General features: G+C 57.4%; 1 protein-coding gene across 1 annotated transcript in view; it reads right to left on the bottom strand.

Annotated features, from left to right (window-relative positions):
* PRKCD (protein kinase C delta) overlaps window positions 1-22097 on the bottom strand; it is a 29722-nt gene extending 7625 nt beyond the window's left edge. Inside the window, exons 1-10 of the mRNA XM_043587634.1 lie at window positions 21819-22097; window positions 18223-18336; window positions 6045-6178; window positions 4735-4934; window positions 3351-3411; window positions 3017-3179; window positions 2895-2926; window positions 1355-1440; window positions 934-1063; window positions 151-251 (exon numbers count right to left, since the gene is read on the bottom strand). Of these exons, the coding sequence (XP_043443569.1) occupies window positions 151-251; window positions 934-1063; window positions 1355-1440; window positions 2895-2926; window positions 3017-3179; window positions 3351-3411; window positions 4735-4934; window positions 6045-6159 (888 nt within the window). The 5' untranslated portion in view covers window positions 6160-6178; window positions 18223-18336; window positions 21819-22097. The remainder of the gene's footprint in view (window positions 1-150; window positions 252-933; window positions 1064-1354; window positions 1441-2894; window positions 2927-3016; window positions 3180-3350; window positions 3412-4734; window positions 4935-6044; window positions 6179-18222; window positions 18337-21818) is intronic.
* Window positions 22098-23265: the final 1168 nt, after the last annotated feature.

Raw genomic sequence — 23265 nt, 5'->3', positions numbered from 1 at the left:
CTACATCTTCCAGAAGTGGGGTCATGAACACAAATGCTGCCCACCCACTCCCCACCCCCAGGCTCAGATTCCCTAATAGTAGCATGAGCCCTGACGGCCCACCCCCAATCCTGCCACCTTGTGTCCAGGGTTCCCACCGTGTCTGCCTACCTGGCTCACTTGGTTCAACGCCTCAGCCAAGAGCTTCTGGTTAATGCCACAGAGGTTGGCCACCTTCTTCTGGCACTTATGGTGCACATTCATGCCACAGTCTGGGGTGAAGCAGACACAGGGCCATCAGGGCCCCCGCTCAGGCAGGGCCTGACAGGCTGCCGGCAGGCTCTGGGAGAACTGTCCCCGTTCCCCCGGGCTCAGCCAAGTGCAGGGAGGAGAGGAGGAGGGGAGGAGGGAGCAGGAGGAAGCAGGGCTTTGGTGGAGACTGCTGGGTTTCTGGTCTTAAAAAAAAAATGCATCTGAAGCCATCGTGAGTGCTTTAAATCTTTCATTATTTAAAGAAGAAAAAGAAAAAAAAGGCACAAGATAGGAGACCTAACTCTAAACCCTTCAAAGAATGTCTAGGGCAACCTAGACAAGCCACTTTTCCTCTCAGGGGGCCTCCTGTTTCTGCCTCACTAAAGCCTGGGGCCAGGGAAGGGGTCTGTGAAACATGTTTGCTCAACACCTTCCGCCTGCTTGTCCCTCAGTGATTCCCTGGGCCCTACTCTACTCTTACCCCTATCTTCCACTTGAGGACACTGAGCTCAGAGCAGTGGGGACTCCTGGTCACACAGCAGGTAAATGGGGAAGCCAGTGGGGAGGGGACATCGAGGCCTTCCCCAGCAGCGGGGCAAAGGCAGCATTAGTTAGTGGGAGTTTAGGAGGTCTGGGTGGGCAGGCACCAGCTGGGAGTGCCCTCCTGCCCAGCCCTAGTCCCCGGAGCTGGGTGGCACGCACCTTCACATTTTAGTCCCTGCTTCACCAGCCCCCACAGCAGGCTGCCACAGTGGTCACAGAAGGTGGGGCTCATGTAGTTGTAAACCTTGAATCGGTGCGGCATGTCGATGTTGAAACGTTCTTTCTGGAACTGGGAAGGAGAGTGTCACAGGTTGAGGGTCACATGCCAGCTCTAGCTCCTTCCTCAACCCCTAGCTCTCCTCAACCCCTTGCATGGCAAGATGCTCAAAAGGGCTCCACTGGGCCATGGGGTAGGGGGGGCAGGGGGGAAGGTGCAGGAACTGGGCAATCTGGAAGTCCAAGGAGGCAACCAAGAAAAATGGGGAGAAGGGCAAGCTCCACAGGGAAGGGGTGGGGAGAACCCAAATCCCTCCCAGCTGGCCAAGCCCCCCCAGGTCCCCCGCCCTGGGCCCAGCCTCACTATGGTGTCCCGGCTGTTGGCTGCGGTGCCGGTGCACCGGCCGATGATCTTGTCGATGCATTTCTTGTGGATGGCAGCGTTGCATTCTTGAGGAGGCACAGGCCAGGAGGGGGATGGGAAGGCACCAGGAGGGGCAGAGCTGTGAGCTGGCGCCCGCTGGCCCAGTCCAGCCCTCTATACAAAGCCACTGTTCTCCCTGCTCGCCCACACCCTCACCCCACAGACGCCTGGGGCCCACAGCTTGCTTTTTCTCTCCTCCTGCCTGGCCTCGTAGGAGGGGCCTGGAAAGGGGAGGAGCAGGGAGGGTGGGCCAATTGGAGGATCTCAGAGATTAGGGAAGGTTCAAAGGGTCCTAGTGGGCAGTGGGGGCAGCAATGAGGGCACAGAGTATTGCAGTGAGAGGACTACAGGCAGAGAGCCTCCTGTCTCTCTGCTATGCTTGGGACAGCAAACGGGTCCTAAGCTCTCTCATGCACATGCATGCACATGCACACACACACACACACACACACACACACACACACGCCACCACAAAGACACCAGAATATACACACTTCTGCGTAATGACAATACGCTCTCTATATAAAATGCTTACTATGTGCCAGTCACCTAAACTGCCGCTTTATATATTTTATCCCATTTGATCTTCATAAAGGCTATTATCCCCATTTTACTGAGGCACAGAAAGGTTAAGTCACTCTAAGGCCCTACAAATAGGAAGTGGCAGAGTTAGGATTCAAACCCAGGCCATCTGGCTCCAGAGCTTGTGCTCAATTTTTTTTTAATTTTTGATTTTTTAAATTAATTTTTAAATAAATTAAAAAATTTTTAATTTAATTTAAAATTTAATTTAAAATTTAATTTAAAATTTATTTTAAAATTTAATTTAAAATTAATTTTTAATTTTTTAATTTTTTATTTTTTATTTATTTTTGAGATAGAGGCAGAGCGTGAGTAGGGGAGGGGCAGAGAGAGAGGGAGACACAGAAACTGAAGCAGGCCCTAGGCTCTGAGCTGTCAGCACAGAGCCTAACGTGGGGCTCGAACCCATGAACCATGAGATCATGACCTGAGCTGAAGTTGAACGATTAGCTGACTGAGCCATCCAGGTGCCCCCAGAGCTTGTGTTCAGAACCAGCACCACTGTGGAGGTGTCTTATATGTGTGTACCCATATACACACATGTCTAAACAGAAGCACATGTGCAGCCAAGGGTATACTGTAAAAGGTCTAATAGCCTCTGCAGGGGAAAAGAGCCGTGATAAGTAGCATTGGCTGATTTCTATGTAAATACTGCGCCAAAGCCTGGGAAAAGACACAGAGAACTGGCTTTCATGAGCCAGAGCAAGCCCACTCATGCACCCACTGAGTGTGGTTCTCGTACACAGACACTCTGACGTGGAAAATCTCACATGCACACATGCAAGCACACAGAGTCTAGACATGTGATCCCTGCACAGGGACATGGGCTTTCCTGAGAACGCACGCGGGTACTGGCAGACACACGTGTGCAAACAGACCGGGCAGTGGAGACACTTACGCCTGCATTTGTAGCCTTGCTTGTTGAGACCCCTGAAAGGCAAATCCCCAGGCAGGGTGAGTTCTGGGTGTGGGGCCCTCCCTCCCCAGACCCCACTCTCAAGAGGCACAGCCAGCCCTCACCAAACAAAGTCTTTGCATACAGAACAGAAGGTGGGCTGTCTGAAGAAGGTGGCAATAAACTCATGGTTCTTGATGTAGTGGATCTTGGCCTGCTTGATGGCTCCACGGCGGTTCATTGTTGGGAACTTGGCCTCGTCTTCACCCCGCATAGACTGTTTGCAATCTGGCGGCCGTGCAGTAGTGAAGTCAGCCCCAGCCCCGGAAAGGGTAACGTTCCTGTAGTCCCTCCCAGGGTGGCCCTGGACACACTGCCCACAGGGACTGCTTCCCTAAGGTTCTGTCCTGGCTCTGGCCTCTGAACTTACACCCCCAGCCCAGATAGGGAGGGTCTTACCTATGTCTTCCAGGAAATACTGCACAGACATCAACACCTTGGCCTGGGGTTGCAGGTCCAGCTGCAGGGGTGAGGGTAGGGAAGGGGTGGGGGTGGGGGGTCAATGAGGGCGGGCTCCAGCCATGCTGGACTCAGAACCCGCCCCCATGGTTGGTCCCCCAAGGCCAAGGGAGTCCTGGCAGCCTAGCCAGACACCTGTCTGCCCAGTGTGGGCACGGCCCCGCCCCTGAGCCCCGCCCCCACCCTCTACCCAGAGGTATTATTACATTTGGGGAAGTGAAAAGATCCAGCCCACACCCAGCCCAGCCACATGGCCCAGGAACAGAGTGGGAAGGGAAACTCCCCACCCCCACTCCTGGCTGCCCCCTTAACAAGGATCTTAGAATGCCTTCCCACACCCCCAAGTCCCTGCACACACAGAGACACAGACACATGCGTGTTGAGACACCCACGCTGGTTCTCTCTGTGTCCGAGTCTCTGTATGCCCAGTCTCCTCACATAGACTGGCTGCTTCTGTCAGGACCTTCACCTCTGCCAACACCCATGCCTGGTGACTGATATCGTTTCTTGATGGAGTAGACAGACAGCACAGCAAGTATCTCTACCTGACCAGCCAAGTGTTCGTACAGCCCTAGGTCAACTTCTCTCCTGGCCCCTTCATGCCTCACTGGAGGCTCACCAGAGTCCCTCACGGTCATAGTGTCTTTCCAGTGGGGACATCTTGGCTGCAGGAGCCCACATGTAACCTCAGGGGGCAAGAGGTGCTCTGCCAGCGCTGACATCCCGTGGCCATGAGGGCCACATGGCCATATGCATGTGCGAAGTCCAGGTTTCAGCAGGTGAGTGATGGCCATAAGCCTTCCCTTTCTCCCACCTCCTCACTGTTGAGGAGACATAAGTGTGTTCCCTAATGCCTGCCTGGGCCTGGAATATCTGTGAAGGCTCCAAACAGAACTTGGAACAATGGGGGCCTCTGAGAAGTGGGTGCGGTGCCTGGTGGTGGGGCCAGGACATACCCTTACATACATTCTGAAATGTTTTACCTTGTGCATATTGTGCTTTCACAAAATTAAAAGGGAAAAGAGTAGTCGCAATGGCAAGGATGGCTCCCTTTAGCACCTACTATGTGCCCAGCGCTACAATAAGCCCTTGGCATCCAGTGACTCATGTCACCTGAACAAATGACCCTGAGGTGGGGTCTTTTACTAGCTTCTCCTTTTACAGATTCAGAACTGGGCTCAGAGGGGCTGGGATCTGGTAAATCACAGAGCCAGCACCGATCGCAGAGCTGCTCCAGTGGCCAGACAGGACCTGCACCCCGCAGCCAGGCTCACCCAGGGGCCCGCACACGTGCGTGCACACGCTGCAGCCCTCACGTCCTCACCCAGAACTCGGCCTTGCCGTTGTTCTTCTTGCAGCGCTCGGCCAGTACCGACACACCCACTGTCACCTCAGACATCGGCTCTTCGGCTGCTCGCATCAGCACAATCTGGATGACGCGGCCCTCGTAGATGTGGGCATCGAATGTGGACTTCCACTCGGGATACATGGTGGGCTTCTTCTGCACCAGTGTCTTCCCGCGCTCTGCAACATGGCCGGGCAGGCAAGGTCCGGCTGGGGTCCCTCTGTCCCACCACCCCACCCCCAGACTTCCCATAGCCTTCAGCCGGAGAGAATCCGCCTGGCTCTCCCTCTGACATTTCCACTCCCCCGCCTTCACAACTGTGCTCTGCTCACCTCCCCAGCCTCATGTTATTCCTAACACACTCCAGAGCACACAGCTGCCTGCAGCTCCTCTAGGAAGCCCTGCTAGATCCCATCCCAGCCCCTGCTCTTCCCTCTTCCTGTGACCCTCTTCCTCAGCCCCACTTAGCTGTCACCTCCCCTCATGCACTCAGTGAACAAATGTGGAGGCCCATCATGCCAGCCTTGGCATTTGGAGGTAAAGAACACGGCAGGAAGAAAAGTGAAAAACAGTGCCTGTCTCCCTAGAGCCCAGTCCAGGGCAGAGACATGAGCCCATTAATTCCTCAAGTAAACGTTAAACCACAGCTGTGATGAGATTGAAGAAAGCAAGGCCAGGGCTTTAGACCTGCTCTGGGTCATGGTCAGGTGGCATGCCCCAGCCTAAGGGTCAGGGAATGCCTCCTGGAAGAAGGGACAGCTCAGCCGGGACCTAAGGGATGAGCCAGGGGCTCAGCAAGTGAGGACAGAAGCAAGAAGGAATGGTGTGAGATGTTTGTCTCTTCCAGGAGGACCTTGCTGAGAGCCCAGCCTGGGACAGTGCTTCCTGTGGGCTTCCCTGTCACGGGACTCATTGTCTGGCTTCCACACCTGACTGTGAGCCCCATGAGGGCAGGGCTAAGTCAGCCCTGGAGCATGGCAGTGTCCTCAGTGCCCAGCACAGGGGCTGGCACAGATGAGCATGAGGAAATTGTTGGGTGAACCCACCAATGGGGGAGGAGCCAGAATCCCCCCTCCCCCCCACCTCCACCCCACGATCACCCTGGAGAAGGCTCTACACAGCCAATGCTAGAAGCCCTACGGGCACTCGGTGGTCTCCACGGTCCTACATCCACAGCTGGGCTGGGCCGGGAGGTAAGGACGAGGAAGAGAAGGATCCCTCGGAAGTTCTAGGGGAACAAGGCATGGGCCCTGCAGGGCCTCCCACTGAGCCTGGATTCTCAGTCCTACCTGTGCTAAGTGCCTCCTTCATCTTCACGGCACAGAAGGGCTGGCTGGCCTCGTCTGCAGCCTGCAGGGAGCCGAGCTCATAGGAGGTGAAGGCGATACGCAGGAACGGTGCCATGCTGGGGCCTGCAGTACGGCTGTACAGACAGAATGGGTGAGGCCGGGCAGCAAGGGACAGTCCCAGGAGGCGCTGCTCGGGTGCCCCCGGGGGACTCTCACTGCATTGAGTTTGGCCCATTGAGTTAGTGCTTACAGGGCACTAGTTCTAGTTGCCGTTGCCAAAACTGAGACGTTTTCTGGAAGTCTGGATTTGTGGCATCCCTGGTAAAATGAAGATGTGACCTCAAGCACACTGGGCAACAGCTGGCTGGCACTCCTGCCAGTCTACTCCAGGCCAGGGGCCCCCTTTTTACTCCTTTCCAAAACCTACCGGGACCCTGGAGGCATTGAGTCTGTGACCACGAGTCATTTATTTGGGGACTCATTTAAGGCCCCCTGTAATACCCAATTCCTGTGCACGTACTATGTGCTGAGCACTCGGTATATGCTGGGCTCCAGCACGTCAGTGCCAGCCAAGATGGGCAGGACGGTACCCCCGCCTCCCTGCACCCTGTTCCCTTGCAGATCTTCTTGGTTTTCGAAGTTTGTTTTTTATTCATAACTACCCAGGAGGACAAATAGGGCCAAGATAACCACCCCCACCTTTCAGATGGAGAAACGGAAACCCTGAGGCTGAGCCAGAAGCTAAAGCTGAGATTCCACTAATTAAGCACCCACTTCATTCAGGGACCAGGGCAGGGAAAGGCCCCACCCTCACCCCTGACCTTTTGAACCCCAGCCCCTCTGGGTCAGGTGCCCCTCATCCTACAGAGGTTGCCTGCGCTTTCCAACTAATTTTTCCCAAATACAAAACTATTTTAATGTTGAACGTAACACTGAATTTGTTTTTTAAACCACACAGGTCACCCCCACATCTCGCCCTATTCCTTGCTCTTCCTCAAATCAAGGGTCACTCAAGGAGGTGACCCTGAGGGTCTTTTGGGTTGTTATTCCTGGAGGAGGGCCACATGTGCAAGCCCCTGGGTGTACCCTCATACACCTACGTGGACACTGGCTCTGGGCCCCACACACGAGGCTGCTCCATAAACATGGTTGAACGAACACTCACTCATGTACATGCACATACGTATGTACTCACTCCATATTGAACGTAAGCCAGCGTGGCGGCAGTCTCAGACACGTGCCCCTAGACCCCCCCCCCCGCCACATACATGTGAATATGCCAGAGCCGCCCTGCCCCTGGGATAGCTCCCCCAGCTCCTCCACAAGGCAGCCAGAGTAGCAGCCGGGTCTGCCGAGAGCTCCCAGCCCAGATGAGCTCACAGGAAACACTGACCTCAGCCTGAAGCCCAGCCCAGGGGCCCCGCCGGTCTTCTGAGGCCAGCAGCCAGGGGAGAGGGGAGGTGCGCCAGGCGAGGCAGACCCCACCACGTCCCCTGCCCAGGCCTGGCTCCTACTCAGAAGGAGCCAGAATGGGTGTGTAAGCTCACATCTGAGCTCAGATCCCAAAGCCTTCAGCGTAAGACCAGCCAAACCAGCCACTATGACCTCTTGGTAGGCAGGGAGGAGGAGCCAGCCGTGGGGGGCTGCTGGCTCCTCCCTGAACTCAAGCGTGTGTGAGTGTGTGAACTGGCGTGTCTGAAGGTGTGAGTGGGTGGCACAAAGTGGGCACTGAGCTAATGTGAATGGGAAAGAAAGCAGGCTGCATGGGCCAGGCTGGCTGTGTGTGTGTGTGTGTGTGTGTGTGTGTGTGTGTGAATCTGGGTGAATGTCCCAAACTGTCGGGCAAAAAGGACATCGTGCCCTTCGTGAGGCCACCCTGCTGGCCTGGGGACCCAAGGTGTGGAGCACCCGGCTGAGTTCTCCCTGGGGGGTCCAGATGATCGGCAGGGCCCCTGCACAGCACACGTTTGCCACAAGTTTGCATCCATAATCCCCAGGCCCGACCCCAGCAGACACGCTGGGCCGTGTGCTTCCCAACAGGATAACCCTGGGACCCAGGGTGGGGTACTGACGGGCTTTCTGAGTATCTCAGAGGATGAGGGCTGAGTGGTCACACCGGCAGGGACAAAGGAGCAGTAGTCACGCTGCAGGGGCCTGGGTTCCTGCGAGAGAGGGGGTCAGGGTAGCCTTGGTGGCAAAATGATCTGGGCATTTGAGGCAAGCAGTCAAGATGCCTCCCCACCGCCTCCCCTTGGGGCCCAGTCCAGATGGTCCCAGGCTCCATGACCTCACCCACTTCTGTCCATGGGGACCACCCCAGGGGGCTGCATGGAGGAGATGGAATCAGAGAAGCCCCAGGAATGTGAAGCAGAGCCCAGCCTCGCAGGCCGCCAATCAGGCCTGTGCTCCAGCACCCAATGATCACACTCAGAGCAGCTGCTGCTCAGTTAGAAGCCACTGGAGGGAAACCGTAACCACAGCAAGCCCCAGCCCTGGCCCCAAACCTGTGCAGCCAGGCCGCAGTGCCATGAGGAGGGGGACCCATGGGGCTACTCAGCAGTAATCCCAGGGTTGGGTCACCCATCCCCAACTTCGTAGATTAAAACTAGGGCATGGGCCCTCCACCCCACTGCACGGCCCAGACCCCAGGAGGGAGACAGACACCATGAACCAGGATCTTCTTCTATTACCACGTGACCCTGAGAGAGGTCTTGGGCCCTGCACAGTGGAGCCAGCGCTGCCCATCTACCTTGCAGTCTGAACACTGGTGGGGAAACCAGGGACTGAAGTAACAGCACAAAAGCAAGGTGTGCCGATTATTTATAGCCCCCATGCAAATAGGCCCAGGCCCACAGGCCCCAAAGGAAGGCCACTGGCTCAGCCTCACTGCCGCTCTGCCAGGCCTGGAAGTGGCAAGGGCTGATCCCACACAGACCTCCATGGGGACCTGCCCCTCAGAGCCGGCTGAGGCCAGCCAGGCCTTTCCCAGCTAGCAGTGGGCTGTTAATCTCTACTCTCCAGTTTCTTCAGCCCATAGCAGAGGCAGCCCTATGAAGTGGGGGAGCACCGGACACAGAGTCAGAGGATCTGGGGGTGAATCTCAGCACCCTCACTTATAAGAAGGATCATCCTTCCCTAAGGCCAACACACACCAGATTAACCTTGTAATGGCATTAGCTCACTTCGTGTCCGTGCTGGTTCTGGAAGTGGGTATTTTACTGATGAAGAAACAGATTTGGAGAGGTTAAATGCCCTGCCCAAGGTCACACAGCCAGTAAGTGGTAGAAGGATTTGAATCCAGGCCGGCATCTTGCAGCCGATGTTCTTTCCCGTATACCATGTCAGGAAGAAGAGACAAAGGGAAAGAGGGAGCAAAGGTACAGACAGATAAATGTGCCAAGCACCACACACAGACACTGAGGACAGAGGAAACGAGGAGAGGGGTAAGGGCACCAGGAGAGTGGTGCCCTGTGCTTAATCAGAGTCTATCTGCCCAACCCCCTCTGGGCCAGTCCTAGACCTGACCTTGAGGACCTCTTCCTTTTCTGTATGAGGGTGGTACAGACCCCTGAATTCTACCTTTCCGCCCATCCCAGCCCCTTGGGCCAGCCTCTGGTGCTCAAAACCTGGGGAAGCCTAGGCCATACTAGATTCCAGTCCCAAGGCATGAGGGCCCACTGACTCGGCTCCCCACCCCACCCTAGACCAGCCACCCAGAGGTAAGGAAAGGTGGTGCTGGGCAGGACCAGAGCAGGCAGGTCACCTCCTCCAGGGCAATGTACTCCCAGGCCGCCCAGGGCAGTGGACAAGGCCAACCTTGAGGTGAGCAGAGTGACCGCACTGGTGAGGACTCCTGGGGCACAGAGGACAAGTGTGCATGCTGCACATCCACGTGTACACCCGTGAGTGTGTTCCAGCAATGGGGGTGATGTGGGAGACATGGCCTGAGGTGTGCCATCCGGAATAGAAGTGTACTTTCTAACTCTTCCACAGCAATCGCGTGTAATCTGTTCAATAACAGTTTTGTTAAAGGTGAAAAATAAAACCCATTAAATCAAAACATATCTAAGAGATGGACCTTTAGACACTGACCCGCCCATCTCCTCTTTGCAGGGAGGGGGAAACCAAGAATGAGGTCCTGCAATGAGAGTCTCCAGGTCCCCAGACCCGACCTGGCCCCTCTACTCCGGTCCTTCCCTGGCACTGGATTCTGTCTCATAGGCCACAGGGACATGCCCACTGGACTGAGGAGCAAAGTGGGGCCCCAAGAAGAGAGACTTGGCCAGGCTCTTGGGGAGTGTGTGCAAACATAGATGGAGGCTTCCTCAGAAAATCTGCCAGGGAAATAAGAGGGGGCAGGCTGAGGTCGAGAAAGGCAAGCAAACAGAGCCGGGGCAGCTGCTGGGGCAGAAGACGCCCACCTCCCATGCAACCCTTTCCCACACATATCTGCCCAATCTTGGGGCCAGCCCCTGTCACCTGCCCATGGAAGGTACCACCCGCTGCCAGTCAAGGCTGGGTGGAGTTGGCTGCAAAGTGGAGGCAGTGTCGGCCCAGGATTTCCTCGGTATACAGACCCGGCCTGGGAAGTAGTTCAAGGTCTAGCCCACTTGGGCCTAAAAGGATGAATGAAGGAGGGAGGACACATGAGGCCCAGAGAGTGGGAGTGAAGGCGAGTGAAAGGCAGTGTGATCAGTAGTATGGAGCAGGGCTGACTCTGGCAGAGCAGCAACAGGGCAAGGCAGCCGGGCTTGGCAGGGAGGATGGCCTCCCCAGATGGCCTTCCCAGACGGAAGCAAGTCAGAGAGGCCACAGGGGTTTCACAACCCAGGAAATGGGCTCAGCAAGAAGAGCAGGAGGTGGGGGAGGGGAAGGGCTAGGCAAGGTCCCCTCTAAGGCCCTTCCACCAGGTCCTGTGCCCCAGCCTCCATATGACCAGCTTTGTCTTGGAGGAGAACCAGCTACGGTCTCAGATCATAGCCAAGTCCCAGAGCAAGTCCAGACACTTGCTCCCAACCCCCATGAGTGCTCCTTCTTGCCCCGCTCCTCACAGACCAACCACTGCAGTGGACTCTCCTCCCTTTCCCCAGCGACCTCAGTCACCACCAACCCATGAAACTTCCTGGGCTCCCACTGCCCTTGGAGAAACCCCAGACCTCAGCCTGGCCCTGGCTTGCTTCACCTCAGGTCTCACCTCTGGCTACTCTGTGAACTCCTATCTCGCTTTTAAGCCCCCTCTTTTACATATGCTATTCCCTCAGCCAGAATGTCCTGAATTCCTACATATCCTTCCAGACAGTTCTAAAGGCCAACCCTGGGGAATCAGGAAGCCAGCTTCTTCCCTGCCTCATGTACTCACTACAGGTACCCTGTGCAGTTGTCTGAGAAGTGCATGCTGAGGACCTGGGTCTGTTCTCTGGGCACTGTCTCAGTCCCTGTCTTGGGCTTCTCAGCTCTGGCCACACATATGAATGTCCTGGGGACATTCAAAAATCATTCTGCCAGGCTGACCCAGTCCACAGGGATCCAGTGGGAATCACAGGTGAGGCCTGAGCAGCATGAGTGAAGCCTCTGCAATTGCAAAGGGGTGGTCATACCCTGAGAACCAATGAAAGATGTGGACCCTCTTCCCAGGAAAGCACGTAAAGGTGGTGACATAATTCTGCACACGATGGGGTGGGGGCTCTAAGTCCCAAAGGCCCAGTCCAGCCCTCCTCAGGCCCAGCCAGCAGGCACCACAGTGACAAGACATACTGGGCCATGGAACTCACAGCTAGGAAGGTGGGGGACAGTCACATAAATATGTAACTACAGAGGAGAATATGACCGCTGCTCAGGTAGTGAGTGGAAGGGAGCGAGAGGGGCTGGGGTAGAATGGGGACCAGGCTTCAATCTGAGAGATGTGCAGGGGTGCAGCTGGCCCAGCCAGTCAGAGGATCTGGAAGGGTCTGAGAGGCAAGACTTGGGACCCTGGCTGTCACTGGCTCACACTCCTCCTGCCAGCACATGGTAAGGGGAGGGGTGAGGATAGGACCTTCTTGGGGGCATAGTCCATGCCAGGCCCAGGCCTTGAGTCACTCAGCTAGTCCTAGGATTGGGGAAGCCCTGGGCTCAGTCAGAGGGAGAGTTCCAGGTACCCCCTGAGGGAGAAACAAAGGCCCCTTCATGGCAGGACTGAGGACAAGGGGGCCTCTGTGAAGAGCTGGGGTGGGGGGTACATGAGGGTCTTTCCCAGAATAACTGCACATGTGTGCACACACGGGCACACCCACCAACCCAAACACAGTTACACATGGGGAACCCTGCTTGCAGTTAGACACACACACAGATGGTTGTAACCACAGGCACATACACACTCCTAGGATGACTCAGTGACACACACTGAGAAACACCACCCCCCACAACCGCTGTCACCTGTTGACAGACATCGATACCCTCATGCACTCATAAGCGCAGAGAGATCTGTGTGCACACACGGTATCACCAGCACAATGGACAGAGATATTCCAGGCAGACAGGGATAAACACACAAGTCTGGAAGCACCCACACACGTCTGGCTAGGGTCTGGCACCAGGAATGTCCAAATGTAGCCTTTTCGACCACAGCCCCTGGGGCACAACAGCTAAGGAGGGAAACAGCAGCTGGGTGTCAGGCAGGCTGGGCCTCTCCACGGAAGGAGGCAGAGAAAGTCCCTCCTGGCCCAGAGCAAAGTCCAAAGTGCACAGAGGAAGAAGTGGGCCAGTCGCATACATCACTGGGCAGGCCTCCCCGCCCACCCATCTGAGGGGACAGCGGAGGCTGAGGACGAGACCAGGGGTCACAGGTGGCAGTCCGAGGCCTGGCACACGGAAGGAGGGGAAGGTTCACACCTGTCAGGTGGGACGGCCACGCCAGGTACCTCACACATGACCTCCAGTGAGCTCAGACTCACTGAGCAGAACTCAACAAAAAGAGAGCAATTCATCCAAAGCCACAAAGCCGTTGGGGCAGCCCCGTGGGGAGGCAGAGGGGGACCCTCCAGTTCTAACTCTGGAACTGGCCACCTGGCCTCCTGTGGGGTGAGGGCATGTCTGTGTGCCTGGGGGTGGGAATGGTTCCTCCTCCAGCCTCCAAAGAGGTGGGCCCCGAGTCTACTTCCTCCACCTTGTCCCTCTGCACCCCCAGAGGCCTACTTCCAGATTCCCATGGTTCTCCCCATAGTTGACATTAATCTCTGTGTTTGGGAGAAGGTGAAATGGGCGCCTAAGGCTTTTGCCACCCATCACCACAAGGGGAGTAGGGCTCGGATGACGCCTCCCCATCTGGGGATCAGGAGAAGCCGGGAGAGAGGCAGGGCCATGGCGTGCCATCCCATGGCGGGCAGTGAACACAGGAACTTAGGAGTGGGGGCCTGGGTGTAGGTTGGACAGGTCTAGTTCAGACCTGGTCTGCTCCTTGGTGCCCTGTGAGCCTGGTGAAGGTGCCCTGGCATCCCCGTCTGTAAAAGGGAGTGATCTTGCCCTGCCTAGGAGGCTGTGCTGAGTGCAAGACCTGGCACCATCATCCTTATCACCTCCTCCACCCTCACACCTGGCCTCTCCACGCCTGCCCCCCTGCCCATTTCCAGCCGTCCTGTCACCAGGATCAGTGGTAAAGGGGCTCTCTCAAGCCTCCCACCCCTGTAATGCCCTGCTCTGGACTGCTGCTCTGGGAAAAGACCAGGCTTGGCAAAGGCAGCCTGAGACCATTGGCAGACCCTGGGCTAGCTGCTCTCTCTCTCAGGGCCTCGGTCTCCCTGTACTGATACTTCAGACCCACAAGCTTTCTCCAGCCCTAGTTCTAGAAGGCCCTGCAATCCTCCTGTCTCCCTCCACCCTGGTCCGGGCTCCCAGCCCCTGCAGCCCACACCAAGCAAGCATCTGATCTAGCCGCTCCACTGTGCCTGTTTACCCAACAAGCCAGTGACATGATCCAAAGCTTCCGGGGCTGTTGTGAAAACAGTGGCTCAGCCACCGCAAGCCTGCCCTCCTGGGCACCTTGGCAGGGACCTTCGAGGGACAGCCATCCCAACCCCATACCGAGGGCCTCTTGAACTTTCCCACCAAAGACCTGCCGAACCCCGTCCTCCCCAGCCCAGGCTTGCACGCTACCTCTTGACTCTCATGTCTCTGCTTTCAGCTCAGGTCCCACAAACTCCAGGCCTGCCTGTGGGCCCACCTGCCTCCCCAAGCTCACCATGCTCTAGAGACACTCAAATGCACTTGAGCCAGGCCTCCTCGTGTCCTCCACGCAAGTGTCCCCTCATCTCCTAGCAGGGCCAGCACTGGCCCCATGACACCAGAGGAGGTGGGGGGTTCACCCTCCTCCCCACACAGCATCACCATCAGTTCTGTGCTGCATTCTACCCTGAAGTAATCTCTTCTGTCCACCGCTGTCCCCATCCTAGCACCCCATCACCTTCCCCAGGCTCTGCACCTGCTTGCTCTCCATCCTCTGCTCTGGCCCCACAGTCCTTCTGCCCCAGCAACTAAGGCAGATCTCGTCACTCCCTGCCCAAATCCCTAATGGTTACCTTTTCCTTCCCAATAAGCCTAGGTGCCTCCCCCGGGCCTGACCCACCCTCCCTGACCTCCTCGGCCACTGCCTTCCCCTCACTCCTCTGCCCCAGGCCACAGTGACCCCTTTCAGTTCCCTGAACAGCCAAGTTCCTTCCTGCTTAGGAGTCTCCGCATTTGCTGTTCTGTCTTCCTGCCCCTCCTCTGAAACACACACTGGCTCCTTATCATTCAGGTCTCAAATGGACAACTCCTTCACCTTCCCATTTCACAGATGAGGCAGCTGAGGCTCAAAGCAGTCTAGTCCCTGGCTCAAGACTACACAGCCAGTAAATATCAAGTGAGAATTCGAACCCAGGTCTGTCTGGTGCTTGCAGAGGTCTTGCTCCTAAACCTTCAGGATATGCCCTCACTCAAAACTCCTAGCCCAGACCCCTGCCAATCTCCAGCCCTCCAGTCTTCTGGCCCCCGCCTACAATACCACTATCATTACCACACCAACACCCGAGGCCCCCAGCCTCTGGGCCCTGGATAGCAAAGGGCTTCCCCTCCCTGTCGCTAGCACAAGCATGTCCCTGTCACCAGCCGCCACGTGTCAAGGATGTATGTATGGACATGTGTGTAGGGGGAGTTTCTATCCCCAGATGTCTACCCCCTTCCCAGTCCACAGGCTGACTCCAGGGGTCCAAAGGGCAGGCAGTCTGGCAGGAGGGCTCACCACCCACCACCCCCATCACCAGCGTCAGTTTCTCCAGGCCCAACGTCCCGCAGGGGACCAGAGTCAGGGAAGGGGCCCAGGGGAGGCTGAGGGGGCAGCAGGCAGCTGCCTTTCTCTTCCCTGCATCCATTTGTCATGAGATCTATTTTCCTCCCTTTGAAAGGGAGTGAGGGGGCTGGGCTGCTGAGTGGGCACAGCTGCTCCGCCCTGCAGCTCCTCTCCTCAGAGGACATGGAACGTACCCTCCCCACCCTGCAGCATTGCCACCGGGAGGCAGAACAGAGCGGGAGTGAAGGAGCCTGAGACCTGGCTTCTCAGCCGCATTGTGCAGCCACCTGGCCCTGTGACACTGGGCCAGTGCCCAGGCCTTCAGACGATAATAACCCCACCATCAGTACCACTTGCTGTTTTGGGGGATTGTTACCACAAACTGAGTGCTAAGTGCTTTACATAACTCCAGTTTCTACCCCTTAAACACTAATAAAGTGCCAGGCAAGATGCTAGCTACTTTGCATACATTATCTGTAGCTTCCGGCACAACCACAGGAAGATGGATGCTATCATTGTCTCATCTGTCAGAGAAGAAAGATGAGGCACCAGGCATCAAAGCCACTTGTCCAAGTTCATTCGTACAGCTTGGAGCCGGCTAATCCCTGAGACGCAACCCAGCCGACGCCAGTTCATGCGACGCGGCTCTGCCTGCCAGAGTTAGCGCTCTGAGCCTCTGAGCTCAGAGGAAAGGAGGAGCTGGGGTGATGGGGGTTGCAGGGGACTTCATAGCCTCAGCTCCCCGAGCCCTCTCCTCGGGCCTCTGTCAAGGCCTGGTCAGCCCTGGCAGCGGGAAGCCTGGTCAGTCAGCCTAACCCACTGGCCAGGCCCTGCTCCCCTCACAGGCAAGGCCGGGGCGGGGCAGGCCACAGCCGGAGGGCTGGTCAGTCCCACTCTGAAACCACTTCCTGGGCAGCCCAAGGGAAGTGAGCCTCCGGAAGCACCTCAGATGGACAGATCTCTCCCTGGGCCCAGGCCTTGGAAAGTGTACAGACCGCCCTGGGAGAAGTACCCTGCTTGCCTCCCAGTCGCCAGAGCCCAGCAACTCCGCTGTAGGCACTGACACTGCGGGGACAGAGGAACTGATTGGACCCCCACCCACCTTCGAGCACCTTAGCCCCATGACCACAGGCAGCCCACTTCCTCCTCTGCGGCAGCAGCCACAAACAGTGCCAGCACAGCTGAAGTTGTCCCCCATCGTCCCTCCCCCCACCCCCTACTGAGTCCTGGTCAGCCGGGGGGGGGGGGGGGGGGGGGGCGGGATCTGGCCCAGGTGAGCAGGATGGCTGGTGAATGCCTGGGCAGGCAGAGCCCACCTCCTGGTGTGGCCCAGCCCCCTGGAGCACCTGTGGTCACAACCACACCTCAAACCTCACCCTCAGTGCCAGACACAGGCTGGGTTGTGACCCTGACCAAGGACCCCGTTTCCTGACCCAGGATGGGCAGTGTGGTGTGTGTGGGCAGGCTTCTGAATGCAAGGGTGACTGGCCGAGCACCCGAGTGCGTGTTTGAGCATGCCTGTGGATGTGTGTGCGCATGTGTGGTGCGTGTGTGGACACTTGAGGGTGTGCAGGCCTGGGCGCAGAGGGCAGCTCAGTTTCTATATCCCTGTGTGAGCATATCTGTGTCTGCGCCGGCTGGGAGGTGAGGTTTGAGCTTTGAAAGTGGGCTGGCTCCAAGACTAATTGGTTGAATTTCTTAGGGAATGAGGCTCAGTGCTGGGAGTGGGTGGGTCCCTGACCTCAGGTAGCAGAGGCCTCCAGCCTGCCAAGGACACCTCCTCCCCTCCCCTCACCAGGTTTGATGGTAAGTTGAATAAACAGCAGACCCAATGATGACCCTCCCCTTGTTTAGCCCCCACTCCCATCCCAGGAGCCAGGGCCCTGCCCTCCTGCCCTCCTTCCCCTCCAAGTTAAGCTCTGAGAGCACAGCCCCCACTGATCTATTCACCACCACCCCCCACCCCTGCTGCCCCCCCAAAACCTGTAGATACCAGTAGGGGCGGGAGTGGGGCAGTAGGGGCAGGAGCAGGGGTTGATCAGGGAGGCCTCCCTGAGGAAAGACCACCTTTGCCACCCCTCCCCACTGTCACTCCCTAGGTTCCAAGTGCCCTCAGCAAACCCCCTCAATCACACCCCAGAATCTTATCCACTGAACTTTGGACATTCGATAGGTAACTCTCAGGGCTGTTTTCATTATAATGAGGGCAGAAGGAAGGAGGTCTGGCCCCAAAAGAAGGAATCTTTAGCTTTATAAGGAGCCTGAGTGCAGCCTTCCCCAGTATTACTTAGAGACTGCCTAACTCACCCAGAATCTGGAGGCTGGGGAGGAGAATTGTGTATCTCTCCTTCACCCCAGAGAAGATGGGCAAATGAGGGAACTGGGATGTGGAAAAGAACTCAGGAGAGACCTCATTCCATTCTCAGTTTGGTGTCCAACACACCGTGGGGCCCAGGGCAAACCTCAGTTTCCCTGTGAGATGATGAGAACAGCCTGAGGCAGAGACAAGAGGCCATAGAAAAGCTGATACATCCACCCTGAACCCTTGGCACATGCCCCGCCTTCTTTCTAACTGACTAGCAAAATGTCACCCCTCCTCACCCCAGATGGCCGGTGGGCCCCAGGCCTCTGAGCTCCAAGGCCACAGTCTTCCCTGGGCCAAGAGCCAGTGTCAGGCAGGGAGCCCTCATAGGCAAGGCCAACTGCTGCCCGCTCTGGGCACCCAGGCTCCTCACTCAACCCAGGGACTCTGTGTGACCCTTCCCCTACCTGACCCAGCCCCAGCCCCAGCCCCAGCAGATGGGGAGGAACCCAAAGAGGAAGGCCACCCTGGCACACTGTCCATATGTCCATCTGTCTAGGAGGATCCAGTCTTACCTGGGGCTCCTGGCTCCCCCTTGCACTCAGTCCTGGCTCCCGCTGCGGCCACCGCCACGCTACCACCACCAGAAGTAGGTCCGCTGCCCTCACCTGGGCCAGTTCCAGGCAGACCTGCAGGAACAAGAGGCAACAGCTGAGCTGGGAGGCACTGCCAAACAGGCTTTCCCCATCAGTCAGCCCCAGAACGACCAACGCAGGCCCGGCTCAGCCCCATCTGGCTCTGAGGCCTCAGCCTCTTTGGACCCAGTTTTCTCTTCTGTGAAGTGGAGTGTTGGGCCCAACTTCTCCAGGGCACCGGCCCCATGTCCTCTCCACGCTAGGGGTTGGATCGCTGTGTCTCAGCCCTCAGAGCATTTCCAGACTACAGATGCAGCAAGAAAGCTCCCACTGTCCGCCCGAGGTTGTCCTAATCTTCCTGTCTGCAAGAGGTTGCCCTATGACTTAGGAGACCTAGTGGCAATTGGGGGAGCCACTGCTCTGTGGCCTGGGGTAATTTCCCTGAGCCTCAGTTTATCTTATCTTTAAAATGAGGAGACTACATCTCTCCAGGTGGTTCTGAGGCCCCAGTGATGCGGCATGATATAGCTCCTGTGCTAGACTCACCTTGGGAGTACCAAATAGTGACATTTTTTAAAAAAATGTTTATTTATTTATTTTGAAGGAGGGGGCAGAGAGAGAGAGGGAGAGAGAGAATCTTAAGCAGGCTCCATGCTGAGCACGGAGTGCTACGAGGGGCTCGATTCTGAACAAGGAGATCACGACCTGAACTGATATCAGAAGTTGGATGCTCAACCAACTGAGCCACCCAGGTGCCTCATGACACTTTTTTATTCTTTGTTTTACACCTTTTAGCTCAGGTGATTCTCACATTAATATTGTGCCCATTATACAGCTGAAAAAACCGAGGCCCAGAGAGATCCTAGAAGGAAGGAATGGCAATGGCAGCAAGGTGTCCCAGGTCTCCTGGCTGAAAGGCCTGGGCCTCCACAAAAGATTCCTCTCCCCAAGATGTGAGCTCCTCCTCCCACTGAAGACCCCCATCACCGCTCCCTAGGGACTGAGTCATCCTCAGGCTTGTCTGTACTTTATTTCTAATTTTAATTTAAACTCCAATTAGCTGTGGCAGCTAAATGGTGTCAGCATCCTGCAGTCAAGCTCCAAATCACCCCCCCACCCCGAGCCCCTTCTTCCCCATCAGTGTTGCTGAGACTGGGCAGGTGTCAAGTGGGCTGAATAAGGCTGCTGGGGTCTCTGCCAGCCCTCAGCCCTTCCGAAAGCAGTCTGGTAAAGGGCACGGGAGGGGGCACCAGACACATCACAGAAAAGAAACTGGGTGGGGGACTATCTGGGCTTTTATTAGCCCAGCTCTCAGGAAAATGGAGACCATAGAGTAGGCAGGGGGGAGTGGTCTCCAAATAAGACTTAGCATGTGCTGAGCTCTGACAAGCAAGCCTGTGTTAGAGGACTGTTGACACAGGACCTCAAGTCCTCACAGCAACTTTCTCCATTCTGCAGGTAAGGGGACTCAGCCTTAGAGAGGCCTAGCCCCAGTCTTGCACCCGTAAGAGGCACAGTGAGTATTTGAGCCCTAGGTCTTGGTCACAGCACTGCAAACCCAAAGACTTGCCCTCGGGTATCCTTCAACTTGGGGGAGCAGAGGAAGGCAAGAGATAGAGGCCTTCCCCAACTCCCCAGGAACCAGGGCTGGCCTTGAGGTGCCCCGTGCACATCCACACCCTCACAGCCTCCCACATGCTCACACACACTGGGGCTCTCACCTTCCTGCCCAGCACTGTCACCTCGGGGCGCAGGCACCACACTCTCGGTTCCCTACAATCACAGGGACTCCCTAGCACACAGACTGGCAGTTTCATAGTCAGACTGTGAGTCTCCCACCAGTCACACACTCACCAGTCTCGCCCAGCCACAGTTCTGAACACACCAGATCCCTTATACCAGCCTATAGCTAGGTATAGCTGTCCAAACACCTCTACATCACATACACACACACACACACACACACACAAACAGGACTGCCCTCTACGGGCCTGTCCACCGCACCCCAACTCAGTCCACAGCAGGAACAAGGAAACTCAAGGGACCAGTCCCCTCCCTTGGTGACCAGGTCAGCCTGGTCACAGAGGCTCAGTAGCAGAGGGAGAGGAAGAACGAGTGTTACACACATACCCACACTCAGACACACACATGAGCCTGGTGGGCTAACACTCTAACACAGGCTCCCAAAACTAACAGCTCAAATGTATTTGGCCAGTGGGTCACCATGGCACGCCCAGTGTACAACATAGGACTGTCCAGACACACAAGGGACACATAGGCACACAAAGACACACACACACCCCAACACATTGACGGGAGTCTGGTGATAAAGGACACACCAAGACATAGTGCACACAGAGTTGCGAAGGGCACACAGAGCCTCAGGACACACAGACATACACACATGTACATAGGGAAGGCACACAGGTGGGAAAAGACCACAGAGGCAAGTTCCAGACACAGTGACAAAGAACACACAGGCAGACACAGACACACAATGTACCTACATGTCCAGATACAGGCAACTCATTACAAGGAGTCAAGTCCAACCGTATAGGGTAGGGACCAGAGGAGAAGGGGATGCTCTTACGCACAGCAAATCCTTCTGACCAGGTGTGAGTGGGGGGCTTAGTGGGGCTCTCCCTTCTTACGGGAGGAAATGAGAGTCAGAAAAGTAGGACAGTTCTGACGGTGCCCACCTCCAGCCTCTTCACCCCGAATCTCCTCCACTCTCTCCCCTCACCTGGCCGGGACCCACGGGGGGAGGGGTGGCGTCTGAATTGCGGAGGGGCTAGGACCGACGGGACCTGGAAGGGGCCTCTAGGCGAGGGGGCTCAGAGGGGCGGAGGGGTGGGGCGGTAAGGGGGATGGTGGAGACTGGAGCCACGCCCAGCCGGAGACAGATGGAGAAAGACCGAGAGAGACACCCAGACTGAAAGGAGAGAGCGAGCGAGAAGGAGGCGCCGCTCCGGCTGGGCCGGGCAGGGACCCAGGGGCGGGCGGCGAGGCAAGGCAGGCGGCCTGGCTTCTGCTCCGCGGTAGAAAAGGAGAGGCGGCGGGACCGGCAGGGGGCGACGAGCGTGGGTTGGGGGCGCGGCTCTGGGAGGACGGGATCCAGGGGCGGCGGGAGGTGCGGTGGGGGTGGGGCACGCGGAGGTCTAAGGACAGACAGATCAAGATTAGGAAGACGCGGACGCGGGAACACAAGAGGGGGTGGGGACAGATGGACCGACCGAGGGCCCCAGGGAATCGACGGGGACGGGCGGACGCTCGGAGGGTCTAGGGACATACTGGCGGGTAGAGGGGCCGGGAGCAGACCAACGAGAGGGCCTCGGCCCGTACCGCTGAACGGAGGGACAGACCGACGGACCGGGGACGGAGGCACCGGCGGGTCTCGGAGCGCGGCGGGGACTTTCGCTGGCCGCGGCTCAGTTTCTCAGTTTTGGAAACGAGAACCGGATTGGAGAGGGGGAAGGGAGGGGCGGCGCGCCCTAAGGGTAGCCCGGCTCCCTCGTCCGGTCCCGGCCCTCACTCACCTCCCGCACACCTCCAGGCGCCAGGGGTCTCGACGTCTGGGGTCCAGCTCCCTGCTCCGTTCCGGGGCGCGCGCGAGGACTGGGGGTCGATGCGGGCCCGACCGGGACGGGCCCGGAGGCCGCTGAGTCCCGTCCGGGCCTCAGCGCGGCGGGCGGATGCCGAGGGTCGCTCCGGGGATCCCGGTGCCGCAGCCTCCCTCTCTCGAGCCGCTGCACACGGAAGTGCAAGGGGGCGGGGCGGCGCGACCTCACCCAGGTGCCTGCCACGGCCCCGCCCCCGCTCAGGGCCCGCCTTCACAAGGGCCAGCCCCCTAAGGCCCCGCCCCCGCCGCGGAGAGGAGGGGGTCCCGGCCTCCGCCTCCCGGTGCCGGTCACTCTCGGCCGGTCTCGACGCACGTCGGCCCCTGCCAGACCTTGGCGCGCGTACCAGCCCTCAGAAGGGGGGCCACTTTACAGAGGAGGACAATGAGGCCCGCGGGAGGAGGACGCTCTCCCAACCCCCCCACCCCATTCTCCACCCCTCTCACACCGTAGCCTGGGAGGTGCCGGCGGGGCTTCCCCAGCTCCCAGCGCCCACGCCCGGGACTCCCCACCGGCCAGCTGGCCCGCCGCGCCCGGTCTCTCTCTCTTTCTCTCTCTCTCTCTCTCCCCCCCGCCCCTTTTTGTTGGTGGGAGTGAAGACGCGGCTGGGCCCAGTGCCTGCTGCCAGGCCGGCTCGTCCCGTCCCTGGCCCTGAGAGTGGCTGAGAAAGCTCCAGGGTGGGAGGCTCTAGCTGGTTCATCACTGCTGGTTGAGAGATTCCAGGAGCAGCCCCTATCCTGACCCCTCAGCTTTCTGCTCTCCTGCCCCCACCGTCCATATCTCCCCACCGCCCCTAATAGGCACCTGAGCTTCCTTCCACACTTGAAACTTGGTTGTCAGGCATAACTCATTCATTCACTGGGTACCCTCTGGGCCTAAAGTCTGGGGATGGTGAGGGACCCAAGGAGTCCATTCCCTTGCCTTCAAAGCTCAGAAAGGAAAGAGCTGATGACTCCATACTCCAAAGAAATGTCATTTTCCAGAGGCAAAGAAGAGGGTTCCAGGTCCCAGACCTTCCAGGGGAACACCTAGACAGCTCTTCCCTGCTGAAGCCTAATGATTGGAAATGAGGGGCAATTCCTGAGGAGGCCTGAGTTGATCCAAGGGGCTCAAGGTTTTCTCAAGGAGCAGATGGTGGCAGCTGTTACACTGGAGTGGCCTCCTGGGAGAATGGATAGGGACAGAGGCTGCCACATTGTGCAGGTTGGAGGACCCTAGGTTGTGAAAGATGTATGGGGAGAACAGGACAGACCAGGTGGGTCATGGGGCTGTGGTTAGATTGGGAGGAGGAGGTGTTTAGTGAGACCTCCAGGGATGGAGAGCCCTGGCAGAGATGTGGATCCCAAAACTCTGTTTTAAGGGGGGT

The sequence above is a fragment of the Prionailurus bengalensis genome, chromosome A2 (assembly GCF_016509475.1).
Source record: "Prionailurus bengalensis isolate Pbe53 chromosome A2, Fcat_Pben_1.1_paternal_pri, whole genome shotgun sequence".
Lineage (NCBI taxonomy): Eukaryota > Metazoa > Chordata > Mammalia > Carnivora > Felidae > Prionailurus > Prionailurus bengalensis.
Note: the sequence above shows the minus strand (reverse complement) of the source record. Positions and strands in the feature narration are given on the sequence as shown.